Source organism: Gobio gobio, assembly GCF_949357685.1.
Source record: "Gobio gobio genome assembly, chromosome: 8".
Classification (NCBI taxonomy): Eukaryota; Metazoa; Chordata; class Actinopteri; order Cypriniformes; family Gobionidae; genus Gobio; species Gobio gobio.
Genome location: NC_137114.1, coordinates 55,681,176 through 55,697,672, shown reverse-complemented (window position 1 = coordinate 55,697,672; position 16,497 = coordinate 55,681,176). Strand labels below are relative to the sequence as shown.

General features: G+C 39.7%; 1 protein-coding gene across 1 annotated transcript in view; it reads right to left on the bottom strand.

Annotated features, from left to right (window-relative positions):
* LOC307130416 (uncharacterized protein) overlaps positions 1-16,497 on the bottom strand; it is a gene marked incomplete at its 5' end in the record, with an annotated part of 125,286 nt that overhangs the window by 72,380 nt on the left and 36,409 nt on the right. The window contains one exon of the mRNA XM_079823380.1: positions 15,718-15,891. Coding sequence (XP_079679506.1) covers positions 15,718-15,891 — 174 coding nt within the window. The remainder of the gene's footprint in view (positions 1-15,717; positions 15,892-16,497) is intronic.

Genomic DNA, 16,497 nt, shown 5'->3' with positions numbered 1-16,497 from the left:
CAAACAAACCCACCCTCGTGTTTCTATGACACTTCTATCAAAAGATATCCCTTTGATCTCTTTCAATGGAAGTCTATGGGATCAGTTGCTAGGGAGCTCCAAATGGTTGCTAGGGCATGGCTTGATAGGCTCACAATGATCCTGAGATAGTGATTAGTTGTCTGATTGTAGCCTCTTTTTCCTATTTGTAGTGGAGATGAGTGGTACCCGGTGGGGTCTTCTGCTGTTGTAGCCCATCCGCCTCAAGGTTGTGCGTGTTGTGGCTTCACAAATGCTTTGTTGCAGACCTCGGTTGTAACGAGTGGTTATTTCAGTCAAAGTTGCTCTTCTAATAGCTTGAATCAGTCGGCCCATTCTCCTCTGACCTCTAGCATCAACAAGGCATTTTCTCCCACAGGACTGCCGCATACTGGATGTTTTTCCCTTTTCACACCATTCTTTTAAACCCTAGAAATGGTTGTGCGTGAAAATCCCAGTAACTGAGCAGATTGTGAAATACTCAGACCGGCCCGTCTGGCACCAACAACCATGCCACGCTCAAAATTGCTTAAATCACCTTTCTTTCCCATTCTGACATTCAATTTGGAGTTCAGGAGATTGTCTTGACCAGGACCACACCCCTAAATGCATTGAAGCAACTGCCATGTGATTGGGTGATTAGATAATTGCATAAATGAGAAATTGAACAGGTGTTCCTAATAATCCTTTAGGTAAGTGTATGTTCTTACAGGGCCTGCCAGCCTCTTCAAATGTGGTAACCCACACGTTTCTACGAAAATGTTTTAAATTTAAACATTTTTATTTTAAACGTAACCTTCCTCTGATTTTAATCCCCTCAGTTATAAAGGCATAAATGTCAACACAACCATGGAAAACACTCAAATAATTAAAATATAAACAAGTCTAAAATCACAATGAACACTTAACAATTATCTCTTAACATTAAGGTACAGTGCCTCTGTTATTTCTTTGTTTCTGTTACGGTTTAGATGCTTTGTCATAAGGCACTGATGCAGATTAACATTAGCTCTCCATGTCGTTTCAAAGGCTGAATCCGAAATCGCCTCCTATACTCTTAAATAGGGCACTATTTGAGGGGACAGCCATTTATAGTGGTGTCCGAAACCATAGTGGACGTTATTGAGTGCACTCATTAGCCAATCTATCTGCTCCCCATTCCTGACATGAAATACATCTCATTACATTCACTACTCGCTTACATCTTCCCACTATCTTTTCAATATGCTCTCTCCAAGTTAATCTACTATCAAACCAAACTCCTAGAAATCTTACTATACATACACGCTCTAGTTCTTTTCCATATAATTTTAACTTAACATCCACATTCCTCTTCATTTTTGTAAAAAGTATTATTTTTGTCTTTTCCACTGAAAACTTAAAACCATTTTCCCCTGACCACTTTTCTACTTCATTTAACACACATTGCATTTTCTTCATGTTATACTCTACATTCTTTGCTCTAAACCAGAGAGCCCCATCATCAGCAAACAATGATTTCCCCATACTTCTATCAATCCTTGAGAAAACATAATTAATCATGATAATAAATAAAAGTGGACTTATTACACTGCCCTGGGGACCTGGGGAGTTCCATTATCAATTATTCCACTTAAAGATATAGCTCCACCCACCTTTACTCTAATACTTCTTACAATTAAAAACTATTTAATCCAGTTATAAATTCTTCCTTTTATATTCATCTTCTGTAACTTTATTAGTAACCCCTCTTTCCACAACATATCATAGGCCTTTTCTATATCAAAGAAAACAGCAATGACACTTTCCTTATTTATAAATGCCTTTCTTATTTCATCTTCTAAAGATACTATTAGATCCATAGTCCCTCTACCACTCCTAAACCCACTTTGATATGGCGAAAACCAGTTCATTTTTTCCAAATGATATGTCAATCTATCAGTAATCATTCTCTCCATTACCTTATATAAATGAGAAGTTAAAGCTATTGGACGATAATTTATAGGATTACTTGGATCTTTTTAATCGGAATAATTAATGCTTCCTTCCAACTTTGAGGAATTATACCTTCTATCCATATTCTATTATAAAATGTTAAAATCACTTCCATAGAGGTTTCACTAAAATGCTTCATCATACAATAACTAACTCCATCCACTCCTGGAGTAGATGGTTTCATTCTTCTTACTGCATTCTTTAACTCACTCATAGAAAATGGTACATCTAAAAAATTATCTTCAGTCTCTTTTTCCTTCTTTATATCAGGATATTCCTTCATCACACTCTCTCTCATTTCCTTACTATGTTCAGTCACATTTTCTGAACTATTTACTTTTATTTATGCCTTTAAAAACATTTCCACTTTATCTCCATCCTCCACAGCTATTTCTCCCTCCATACTTAGAACTGGATACCCATTACTCTTTTGAATCCCTTTCATTTTTTTAATCATGCCCCATACTTCCTCTACTGGTGTATTCTTCCCTATTTCATCACAATAAGCCATCCAATGCTCTTTTTTGGCTTTCCTTATTATTTTCCTTACCCCAGCCTGTGCTTTATTATACTCTATTAAATCTTGAAAATTATGTGTTTTCCTAACTATCCTAAATGCTTTCCTTTTCCTTCTTATTGCATTTGCACATTCTTCAGTCCACCATGGAACTATCTTATTCTTCCTACCTCCTTTCCTCTTTGGAATACATTTATTGCTGCTACTTGAATGGCATATACAATATCATCACTAATCCTTTCTACAGATCTATCTGATTCTATTAAAATATTCTTTAATCCCTCTTCACTCAAACTCATGAATTCTTCCCCATTCGCTTTATCAAAATTCCAGCTACCTATTTTTCCTTGACTCACCTTACTTCCTCTCACATTTACACTAACAGATATCATTATTAGATAATGATTACTTCCAATAGTATCTTGTCGCAATATTTCCCACTCAGCACTCCCTGCAATTGAACCATTGTCTCTTCTGTAATCTTACCTTCCATCTTTGAAGTTTCCTCAATTATCCTCTCCTTTTGCACATCCCTCTCTTTCTCTTTCTCTTTATTCCTCGTATCAACCACTTTAACAGCTTCTGCATACATTATATTCCTCTTAGCTCTCTCATTTTGTACTTCAATTGCTCTCTCCTCACTTCACATCCTCCAAACGCAACACTATGATCCCCTCCACAATTACAAAATTCTGGTCCAGCTCCTTCACATTTGTCATAATCATGTCCCCCCCCCACACACATCTTGCACATCGTTTCTTAGCCATACACACCATAGCCACATGCCCATATTTTTGACAATTATAACATCTTAAAGGAGGAGGCACAAAAGGCCTCACTGAGTAACTGATAAATCCAAACCTAAGTTCAACAGAAAGACTCTCCATTCTACTCCCATCTCTATTCATAAACAATCGCCTAGCACCAACTATTTTCCCTCCGTTGATGTTGCTTTTAAGCTCTTCCATATTCACTCCTAATGGCACTCCAGCTATTACTCCACTTACCTCTGTCCTACAATCTTACTACTTACACATTACTTTAATCTTCATCACTTTCCTTCTTTGCTCATCACTATTACAAACGATCATCAAATCTCCATTATTTAACACTTTTGGAATCTTAATTTCTCCAACTACCTTCCTCAACTCTTTTATTGATACAATTGGACGTACCTTTTGTATTCCACCTTCCTCTTTAAATTTCAATATTACCTTCAACTCATCCAAATTTAAATTCCTCTCCTCCTGGTCATTTCCACTCTCTCCTGAACTTCCCTCCTGAACTCCTGTCTGTTGTTTTTTCTTTCTTTTCTTTGTACCTACATCTTCCCTAATGTCTACATTCCACTCTTCTCCTGTCTTTCCTAATTCCATTTGATCATCTTCCACATCCGTATCATCAACACTAACTAGTGTCTCTGGTCCATTTCCATTATAATTTTTCTTATATTCAGACATAATCAACTTCTCTGCGTTTGCCGCCATTCACCAAACACTCCCTGAACATCTGAACATCCGGTAGAGATCCAAAACTTCCTCCCATCCAGCTGCTTCCTCTGACTCGCTCTCTCTCATCTGCTGCACTGGCAGAGGTGTGGGCGAGAACTAGATGTGCTGCTGCAATTGGCCCATTCAATTGTTTGTCACTGCAGCACAATCGGTGAGAGAGAGCTCAGATTGTGTTCACACTGCCCTGATGGAGTCGAGGTTGTGTGTGTGTGTGTGTGTGTGTGTGTGTGTGTGTGTGTGTGTGTGTGTGTGTGTGTGTGTGTGTGAGAGAGAGCCAGAGAGCTCAGACTGTGTTCACACTGCCCTGATGGAGCCGAGTGTGTGTGTGTTTGTGTGTGTGTGTGAGCCAGAGAGCTCAGACTGTGTTCACACTGCCCTGATGGAGTCGTAGAGGACGAGCTGCACTTCCTCACACAGTGCAGCAAATATAACAACATTAGAGAAACATATTTCACCCAAATTAATCAAATTTTACCTGAATTCCAACAAGCAAGCCACATCAACAAACTCTTATATTTTAGGAGAAAAAGAGAAATGTATCCACTTGGCAGCTCAGTTTGTGTCCTCCTGCCATATTATGAGTGTCAGCATTTGGGACTGCTGTTCCTAAGTCCTGCCACTAGATGTCATGTTACTCACCTGTTGTCTCTCGTTTGTGTAATCATCTTCACATGCACCTTGTTTCCCCCTGTGTATTTAAGCTTTGTTTTTGTTCTCCCTTGTGACTTGGTCTTTGTATGAGATGTCTGCCTGGCACCATGAGTTTCTTTGGATCTTTTGAGACCTTGTGACATTGTAAGGATTTTTTTGTTTAAGTTATTTTAAGTAGTCCTCTTGCTTCTGTCTTTTTTTTCTCCCCTCGTGGAGTGTTTGTTTTCTCCCTTTTGCTTTCATTCCTCCATGTTGAGAAGAACTTTTGTTGGAATTTTTTGTCATTATCTTTTGTTCATTAAACCTTCTTACCTGAGACCTCGTACTCTGACCTGTGTTTCAATTGGATCCAACTCCTGCTGGCTGGTGGCTCAGTGGTATTACCGCCAAGCTCTTACACTAGAGACCCGAGTTCTAGGACAAGTCCTGACAATGAGGGACAAAGGCTGAACCCTATTCCCCTTTTTATTTTATTGTGTTGCTCTTTCCAGTCTCACCACTGCTCTCAGTGTGGAGTTCACTTGTGGAGTTATGTGATAACATATGTACAATGTAGTACAATGTACATGTGTTTTTTTTTCTTTTCTCTTTTTAACTATTTATCTACACCTGTATAACTTGTTACATGTTTATTGCTTTGGCAACATTGTACTATCCCACAGTCATGCCAATAAAGCTGAATTGAATTGAATTGAATTGTGTGTGTGAGTGTGTGTGTGTGTGTGTGTGTGTGTGTGTGTGTGTGTGTGTGTGTGTGTGTGTGTGTGTGTGAGTGTGAGACTGAGTGGGCATCTTTTTGTGAAATATCAGGACACAAATGTGTATAATGACATGGTTATGACATAGGTATTACAAAAAGAGGGTGAAATATGAGGACGTTCCCCATGTCCTCACTTTTCAAAATGCTTATAAATCACAGAATGAGTTTTTTTCACAGAAAGTAAACTGTGCAGTTTCCTGTGATGGGTAGGTTTAGGGGCAGGGGCAGTGTAAGGGGATAGAAAATATGGTTTGTACGGTATAAAAACCATTACGCCTATGGAATGTCCCCACATTTCACTAAAACCCCACTGTGTGTGTGTGTGAGAGAGACAGTGTGTGTGTGTGTGTGTGTGTGTGTGTGTGTGTGTGTGTGTGTGTGTGTGTGTGTGTGTGTGTGTGTGTGTGTGTGTGTGTGTGTGTGACTGTTTTTGTTTGTGTGTGTGTGACTGTTTGTGTGACTGTTTGTTTTTGTGTGTGTGTGTGTGTGTGTGTGTGTGACTGTTTTTGTTTGTGTGTGTGTGACTGTTTGTGTGACTGTTTGTTTTTGTGTGTGTGTGTGTGTGTGTGTGTCTGTCTGTTTGTTTGTGTGTGTCTGTGTCTGTGTGTGTGTGTGTGACCATGTTTGTGTGTGTGTGTGTGTGTGTGTGCGTGTGTGCGTGTATGTGACTGTGTGTGTGTGACTGTGTGTGTGGAAAGAGCACAATACAGAAAGGCCGTAAAAACTGCTAGATCTGCTTATTTCTCAACTCTCTTGGAAGAAATCAAACACAACCCTAGGTATTCATTCGATACAGTGGCTAAATAACCAAAAACAAAGCTTCAACTTCTGCTGATTGTCAACAGCACAGCAGTAATGACTTTATGAACTTCTTTACATGTAAGATATTAGGAAGAACATTTTAACCATGCAGCCGTCTACTACAGTATCACATCAGACAGAGCATTGTAGTGTCACTGAGGAAAAATTACATTCATTCACTGCTATAAGAGAAGAAGAATTGGCTAAACTCGTTAAATCATCAAAATCAACAACATGTATGCTCGACCCTATACTGACTAGGCTATTAAAAGAGATGCTACCAGAGGTCATAGATCCTCTTCTTAATATCATTAATTCATCTTTGTCATTAGGATGTGTACCGAAAACTTTTAAGTTGGCTATTATTAAACCACTTATTAAAAAAACGCAACTTGATCCTACAGAATTAGTCGATTATAGACCAATCTAAAAAAAAATACTTGAAAAGGCAGTGTCTTCACAATTATGTTCCTTTTTAGAAAGAAATGGTATCTGTGAGGATTTTCAGTCAGGATTTAGACTGTATCATAGTACTGAGACTGCTCTCATCAGAGTTACAAATGATTTACTCTTATCATCCGATCGTGGCTGTATCTCTCTAATAGTGTTACTCGATCTTAGCGCTGCATTTGGTACTATCGACCACAACATTCTTTTGAATAGACTCGAAATTGATGTAGGTACTAGTGGAATTGCTTTGTCATGGTTTAAATCATACCTATGTGACTGTTATCAGTTTGTAGCAGTAAATGAAGAGATGTCACACCGATCGCAAGTTCAGTATGGAGTACCACAAGGCTCAGTGCTAGGACCGCTGCTCTTCACCCTGTACATGCTACCACTGGGAAATATCATTAGGAAGCATGGCGTTAGTTTTCATTGTTATACTGACGATACTCAGCTCTATATTTCTTCACGCCCTGAAGAAACTTACCAATTCACAAGATTAACGGAATGCATAGCTGATATAAAACATTGGATGACCGGTAATTTCCTGCAACTCAATTCAGAAAAAAATAAATTTTTAATTATTGGACAAAAAAGCTCCACAAGTAGTAACCTAGAAAACTGTCTAACACTTGATGGCTGCTCTGTCAAGTCCTCGTCGTCAGTGAGGAACCTAGGTGTGCTCTTTGATACCAATATTTCGTTTGAAAGCCACGTTTCTAGCATCTGTAAAACTGCATTCTACCATCTTAAAAATGTATCTAAATTACGGCACATGCTCTCTAAATGGTTTAGCTCCCCAATACTTGAGCGAGCTCTTAACACATTATACTCCATCACGTCTACTGTGGTCTCAAAATTCTGGCCAGTTGATAATACCGAGAATATCCAAATCAACTGCAGGCAGTCGATCCTTTTCCTATTTAGCACCTAAACTCTGGAACAGTCTTCCTAACATTGTTCGGGAAGCAGACACACTCTGTCAGTTTAAATCTAGACTAAAAACACATCTCTTTACTATGGCATACACATAAAACACTTTTTCAATGAAATGATTGTTAGGCTGCATTAACTAGGTCAGATGGAACCGGGAACACTTCCCATAACACCTGATGTACTCGTTACATCATCAGAAGAATGGCATCTACACTAATGATAGTCTCTCTGTTTTATCCTGAGGTTTACTGCAGTCAGCCGGATCCGGGCCGTGTCCAGATCAGATGGTGGACCTGCGCCCAGAGAAGACCAACGCAGGACCCTGAAGTGTCTGCAGAGGCTGTGTCAAATAGACTCCCCTGAAATTGCATCCTCAATAAACCCGTCTCCGGCGTGATGACTCCGATTGTTCAAATATTACAATTTAATAATTCTTAAATCGATATGTCATCCTCAATAAACCCGTCTCCGCCGTGATGATTCCGATTGTTCGAATATTACAATTTAATAATTCTTAAATCGATATGTCATCCTCAATAAACCCGTCTCCAGCGTGTTGCCTCCGATCCTTCGAATATTCCGATCTATTATGACCTCTGATCTATAAAGTTTCCAGAATAATAATCATACGCTGTTTGTTAACTGGCCAGAGGAGAACTGGCACCCCGACTGAGCCTGGTTTCTCCCAAGGTTTATTTTTCTCCATTAGGTCACCTGATGGGATTTTGCTTTCCTTGCCACTGTTGCCTCTGGCTTGGCGTGCTCAGTTGGGGACACTAAATTTTTCTAAATTTTTCAACTAAATATCCAAATAAATCGAATTATTAAACTAAATTAACCATATAAACTAAATTACTGATCTAAAGCCCACACTGTCACTGTATGATAATTGAAATGAACTGATGACATAACTGTTTTCTCCAGAATGGCTAGACGGCTGAAAAAAATTATTATTTTCCTGTTTAACACTGTAAAGCTGTATAAATAAAGTTGACTTGACTTGACTTGACTTGTGTCTGTCTGTCTGTCTGTTTGTGTGTGTCTGTGTGTGTGTGTGTGTGTGTGTGTGTGTGTGTGTGTGTGTGTGTGTGTGTGTGTGTGTGTGTGTGTGTGTGTGTGTGTGTGACTGTGTGTGTGTGTGTGTGTGTGTGTGTGTGTGTGTGTGTGTGGGCATGTTTTTGTGAAATATCAGGACACAAATGTGTATAATGAAATGGGTATGACATAGGTATTACAAAAAGAGGGTGAAATATGAGGACGTTCCCCATGTCCTCACTTTTCAAAATGCTTATAAATCATACAGAACAAGTTTTTTTTTTCACAGAAAGTGAACTGCACAGTCTCCTGTGAGGGTTAGGTTTAGGTTTAGGGCCAGTGTAAGGGGATAGAAAATACGGTTTGTACGGTATAAAAACCATTACGCCTATGGAATGTCCTCACATTTCACAAAAACAAACGTGTGTGTGTGTGTGTGTGTGTGTGTGTGTGTGTGTGTGTGTGTGTGTGTGTGTGTGTGTCTGTGTGTGTGTCTGTGTGTGTGACTGTGTGTGTGTGTGTCTGTGTGTCAAATACATGTGCGCACACACACACACACACACACACACACACACACACACACACACACACAATTCTAAATTGTTCCTAGAATTGTAAATGTTTATGGATTGTTCAACTTAGAATTCTGCGCATGCGCGGGTTGTGAGCGCGTTGTTTGTGTTTGAGCTCCGTCAAATTGATTCATAATCCTTGATTTTCTTCTTAATACTCGCTTACAAACGAATACTTTCTATTATTTACAGCGTGTGAACATATCTCCGATACGATTCTCTATAAAAAAACAATCGGATTGCTTTGATATCGCTACTTATATCCGAACTTCCGCTACTAGCCGTAGCCCGCTAGCCTTGCAAGCGTGGTAACTTGTTTAACGTTACACCCGGTAAACACTGATAGCTACAATTCGCCATCGTAGCACTTCTGCTACAATGGCGAATAACTCGGATGTGTGTCTAATGTTACCTTTGAGTGCAGGTGAGGACACGTTCGAGCTGCATTCGGTGCAGTTGGAGTTGGAGTCGTTGGTGAGGCAGATTCGCAGCCTTCTAGACAGACAAGCTGTGCTGAGAGAGCGGCGAACGGCGCTTGAAACATCACGCGCCGATGCGCACAAGTCAGTGGATACTAACATTTTGACTCCGACCTCGTCTACTCCGCGTGTTTCTCTGCACAGGACCCAAGCACCCAGGACGCGATCATCATCCCTGGTTTCGTTCACTCCGGCACCGACACAGCGCCATGGACCCTGGGTGTTTCCACAGCGGAAGACGCGAGCCAGGACCAGAGCGAGGACCTCTCCGCCCCTCCCGGTCTTCGAGATCTCCACCCGGAACCGCTTCTCCCCTCTTCGCGAGACGGAACGCGACGCTGTGGTCATCGGTACTTCCATCGTCCGGCATGTCCACGCTACCTCAGGTAAAGGCAAGGTTATCACTCACTGCTTTCCTGGTGCTCGAGTTCTCGATGTCGCTGCGCAGGTTCCCGAGATCCTGAACGGTGACGAGCGCATCAGAGCTGTCGTGCTGCACGCGGGGACGAACGACACCAGGCTGCGGCAGACGGAGGTTCTGAAGAGGGACTACAGGAGCCTGATCGAGACGGTGCGCAGAACATCGCCTGAAGCAACGATCATCGTGTCCGGACCGCTTCCCACGTACCGACTAGGACATGAAAAGTTCAGTAGATTATTTGCTCTAAATGAATGGTTAATGTCATGGTGTAATGAACAGAAGCTGCTCTTTGTAAATAATTGGAATCTGTTTTGGGAGCGACCTAGGCTCTTCCGTCCTGATGGTCTTCACCCCAGCAGAATCGGAGCGGCTCTTCTGTCGGACAACATCTCCAGAGCGCTGCACACCGCCATCATATGACTAGTAAGTCAAAGTCCAAATAACAGTATTTGCTGTTCTAACTTAATTGACATAAGTACCAATGTAGAACATTATATAGAAACTGTGTCTGAACATAACTGTGTAGAACATTATATAGAAACTGTGTCTATTCCTCGTTTAGTGAGGTCAAACATTAAATCTACTGTAAGATCTAGGAAAAATCTAATTGTGATTAAACCAGAAAATCTCAATATTAGTGAACAAAAACAATGCTGTCCAAACTTAATTGACATAAGTACCAATGTAGAACATTATATAGAAACTGTGTCTGAACATAACTGTGTAGAACATTATATAGAAACTGTGTCTATTCCTCGTTTAGTGAGGTCAAACATTAAATCTATTGTAAGATCTAGGAAAAATCTAATTGTGATTAAACCAGAAAATCTCAATATTAGTGAACAAAACCAATTTTGTACTAACTTAATTGACATAAGTACCAATGTAGAACATTATATAGAAACTGTGTCTATTCCTCGTTTAGTGAGGTCAAACATTAAATCTACTGTAGGATCTAGGAAAAATCTAATTGTGATTAAACCAGAAAATCGCAATATTAGTGAACAAAAACAATTTCTAAAACTAGGTCTTCTAAACATTAGATCGCTCACACCTAAGGTGGTTATTGTAAATGAAATGGTCACAGATAATAGTTTCGATGTACTTTGCCTTACTGAAACCTGGCTTAAGCCAAATGATTATTTCGGTCTTAATGAGTCTACTCCACCAGGATACTGTTATAAGCATGAGCCCCGTCTGATTGGTCGTGGCGGCGGTGTTGCAACAATATATAGAGATATTCTTAATGTTACCCAGAAAACAGGTCACAGGTTTAATTCATTTGAAGTACTAGTGCTAAATGTCACGCTATTAGATGTAAGAAAGAAATCTGTATTATCTCTAGCCTTAGCTACTGTATATAGACCTCCAGGGCCCTATGCTGATTTCCTAAAAGAGTTTGCAGACTTTCTCTCAGATCTATTGGTCAACGTCGATAAAGCATTAATTGTTGGAGATTTTAACATACACGTAGATAACACAAATGACGCGTTAGGGGCTGCGTTTACAGATCTATTAAATTCCTTTGGGGTCAAGCAAAACGTCACTGGTCCCACTCATCGTCTTAATCACACACTAGATTTAATTATATCACATGGAACCAACCCAACCGATATAGATATTATACCACAAAGTGATGATGTCACTGACCATTACATGGTAACTTGCATACTGCGTACTGCTGAAATCTGTCATGTTGCGCCACGTTATCGACCAGGCAGAACAATCCTTCCAACCACTATAGATAGATTCTCAAATAGCTTACCGGATCTGTCTCAGCTGCTAAGTGAACCCAAACAAACAGATGAACTAGAGGAAATGGCTAGCAGTATGAGCACCATTTTCTCTAGTACATTAGAAATTGTAGCACCAATTAGATTAAAAAAGGTTAGAGAGAAAACTAAAGCACCATGGTACAACAGTGCTACACATGTTATCAAGAGAGAAACTCGTAACTTCGAGCGTAAATGGAAACAAACTAATTTAGAGGTCTTTAGAATCGCATGGAAAGAAAGTATGTCACGTTATAAAAAGGCCCTAAAAGCAGCCAGAGCTGAGCATCTCCGCAAACTAATAGAAAATAACCAAAATAATCCAAGGTTTTTATTTAACACTGTGGCTAGACTAACAAATAAACAAGCATCGCCTGAACAAAATATTCCGTTACAGTTTAGTAGTAATGATTTTATGAACTTCTTCGCTGACAAAATAGAAAGCATCAGAAACAAAATTGTAAATGTACAATCATTAATGATGTCTTATGATTCAACCGCAATTATCGCCCCTCAAGAACTACTACACCGCTTTACAACTATAGGACAGGAAGAGCTAAATAAACTTATCATTGCATCTAAACCAACAACATGTTTATTAGATCCAATACCCACTAAACTACTGAAAGAGTTGTTACCTGTAGTGGAAGAGCCTCTTCTCAATATTATTAACTCGTCTTTATCTTTAGGTCATGTTCCAAGAATATTCAAGTTGGCAGTCATAAAGCCTCTCATTAAGAAGCCACAATTAGATCATAATAACCTAGCAAATTACAGACCAATATCAAATCTTCCATTCATGTCTAAAATACTAGAAAAAGTTGTGTCCGCTCAATTGTGCTCTTTCTTGCAAGAAAATGATATCTATGAAAAATTTCAATCAGGATTCAGGCCGCATCACAGCACAAAAACCGCACTCGTTAAAATCACAAATGATTTACTTCTAGCTTCTGACCAAGGCTGTATCTCAATACTAGTTCTACTTGATCTTAGTGCTGCGTTCGATACTATAGATCATAAAATACTATTAGATCGACTTCAAAATTACACTGGTGTTCAGGGACAGGCATTAAACTGGTTTAGATCGTATTTATCAGACCGCTACCATTTTGTCTGTCTAAATGGGGAAAAATCAAAGATAACATCAGTAGACTATGGGGTGCTGCAAGGATCCGTGCTAGGCCCTCTGCTATTCTCTATACATATGCTGCCACTTGGTAATATTATAAGAAAACATGGAATTAATTTCCACTGTTATGCTGATGACACTCAATTATATATTTCATCACGACCAGATGAAAACGCTAAATTATCTAAACTGACAGCGTGTGTTGATGATATTAAACACTGGATGACGTGTAATTTTCTGCTATTAAATTCAGATAAAACGGAGGTGTTACTTATTGGTCCAAAAAATTGCCCACAAAACCTCTCACAATACAACTTTAACTTGGAAGGATGTCCTGTCGCTTTATCCACTACAGTAAGAGACCTGGGTGTTATATTAGACCGCAACTTGTCTTTCGAAAGTCATATTTCATATGTTACAAGAACGGCATTTTTCCACCTTAGAAACATTGCCAAGCTACGTAACATGCTATCTATTTCTGATGCAGAAAAGTTAGTTCATGCATTCATGACCTCGAGACTAGATTACTGTAATGCTTTATTAGCTGGTTGTCCTGCATCATCGATAAACAAACTACAGTTAGTCCAAAACGCAGCTGCTAGAGTTCTTACTAGGTCAAGAAAATATGATCATATAACACCAATTTTATCATCCCTACACTGGTTACCTATTAAGTTCCGTATCAATTACAAAGTATTGCTACTGACCTATAAAGCCCTAAATGGGTTAGCTCCAGTGTATTTAACTGATCTTTTATCGCCCTACAATCCATCGCGCTCTTTAAGATCACTAAACTCGAGGCTTCTGGTCATTCCTAGGATATCTAAGTCCACTAAAGGAGGGAGGGCATTTTCACATTTAGCTCCTAAACTCTGGAATAGTCTTCCGGATATTGTTTGAGGTTCAGACTCGCTGTCCCAGTTTAAAACTAGATTAAAGACGCATCTCTTTAGCCAAGCATTCACATTATAAATAAGTTTTATACTACAGTTAAATCGCACCAACAGCATTAATATTCTGAACAGCAGCTATGCTAATTATTTCCCATCTGCTTTTCTGTTGTTATCTCGGGACACTAGTCCCGAGGTAACTAGTTCGTCAGCTCCAGTTTGTATCCAGCCTCTGATGGAGACTTCAGATGCCCCTGTGATGAGACGACTCGACGCCTGTGAAGAGACGACTCAACGCCAGCGTTGTTATGGCCTAAAATAATACATGATTGATTAACTTATCCTAACATTTTTTTAACATTCTCTTTTCTAACATTTTTCAATGTACATTTATGAAATGCACTTTCTGTGAAGCTGCTTTGAAACAATGTGTATTGTGAAAAGCGCTATACAAATAAATTTGAATTGAATTGAATTGAATTATTACTATTATTATTTTTATTAGATTTTTGATTAGATTTTTATAATTATTTTATTTAATGTATGTACATGCATGTTGATTATTTGTAAAATTAGAAATGCTTTGGCAATACATTGTAAAAATTGTCATGCCAATAAAGCAGAATTGAATTGACTGTACTCCAAACCGGCGCACGGCAGAGAGAGAGGGAGAGACCTTGTGTGTGTGTGTGCCTCATGAAGCGCATGTAAGACAGAGAGCATCCTGATTGGCCTGTTTCGGAAAGTCAACCAATCAATTGTCAGTGTGGGCGGGCTTTTATCTCTTCTCCCAAAACAAATGAATCAGTTCAGTGTATCTAGAAACTTGAGTGCCATGACTACGTGAAAGTGTATACTACCCCTGTCTTATAAGCCATTCAGGTCAAACACACACATACACACACACACACACACACACACACACACACACACACACACACACACACACACACACACAGAATGGCCGTTAATGGAGTCTAATGAGCCTCTCCAACTGTCAACATTTGAATTTTGTCAGTTTGTCACTCTCTTACTTTAGTCCGATGCAATCTCCAGTCTTAGATCAAATTAAGTTGTTTAAATGAAGGAATTCTCCCAGAGTTGATCATACAGAAATAACAGGGGCTGATCATGTTAAACAAGTCACACCATCCGGGTTTAAGTTTATAGCGTGCAGTGACTAGGCTATATTGAAAGAAATGGGAGAGTAATAAACATGCAAAAACATACAGCGAGCAGCTCTTCATTAAGATCTCATGATTGTACAGGCGATCGCATCGCTCAGATAATGTTGCACAATTAAAATAAAACATGACACACACTTGTTGTCTAAATAATAATGTGTCTAATTAAACTGTTATAAAGATTGACGTCTATTGTAAAGCTCAAATAAGTTTAATTGCTTGTCAAAACTGCGTCTGTCCATTATTTTCTGACAGTCACGTTGAGAGACTGGGTGGGGATTTATATGACGCCGCCTCGGAGTGTAGATCCGATGCTGGATTGAGTTTACATTACAATGAGATCCGATCACAATGTGTCCTCGACTACCTCTGGACCAGGACACGCTAATCGGATAACATGTGGACAACATCCGGATATAGGTCACATGTTAATGCCAAGTGTAACCGCAGCCTTAGATTGCCATAAACACAGAGGGAGAATTATAATAAGCCATCTCTCCCAACCTTGCACCCTGAACACAGATTTGCTTTCTTTCATACGGGCTCATCTGCTTTCATGTACAATATCTACATATTAATCCTTATTCACTCCAGGGTCTTTATGGTAGAGATGATCTTACCTCAGGGTCTCCAGTTTACAGTGAGGATTCTCCAGTCCAGCAGAGAGCAGCTTCACTCCTGAGTCTTGTAGTTTATTCCCAGTCAGGTGCAGTTCTCTCAGGTGTGAGGGGTTTGATCTCAGAGCTGAAGCCAGAGCAGCACAACCTTCATCTGTTACACCACAACCAATCAACCTGTAGAGAACAATGACACATTTTTTTGTTTCATGTAAGTGAGATTTGCCATGTTATTTGCCATGTTATTTGCCATGTTATATAATTGCCAGATGAGCAATTAAGGACAATTAACGTGAGTATAAGTGAGCGGTTCTCCGCGGCAGCGGAAGCGGCAGCCCTCGTGTGAAGCCCTCATCGTGTGAAGACCGAGGAGTGTAAAGACCATTCGACTCTACTCTGCGCGACTCCACTCAAGCAAGGACACGACAAGGCACTTGAGTATAGCTATCCTTCTACTTTGTCCACTTTTGTGTTTTGCTTGTTGTTATCTGTTTGGTTCTCGGACCCGTATTCACGATGTGCTTCCAAATCGCTACTATTACCACAAACACCCACAAGTCACGCTCAGCACGTTCTAGACACCGTAATCCTAATAATCTGCGTAGTGTACCTTTTTCCTCTACTACATTAATGTCCATTCCAATTGGTCTGTGGAATTGCCAGTCTGCTGTAAACAAAGCAGACTTTATTTCATCTTTTTCCACTCATTCACATCTCAGTCTCATGGCTCTAACTGAAACCTGGATCAAACCAGAAGACACTGCCACTCCTGCAGCTCTCTCA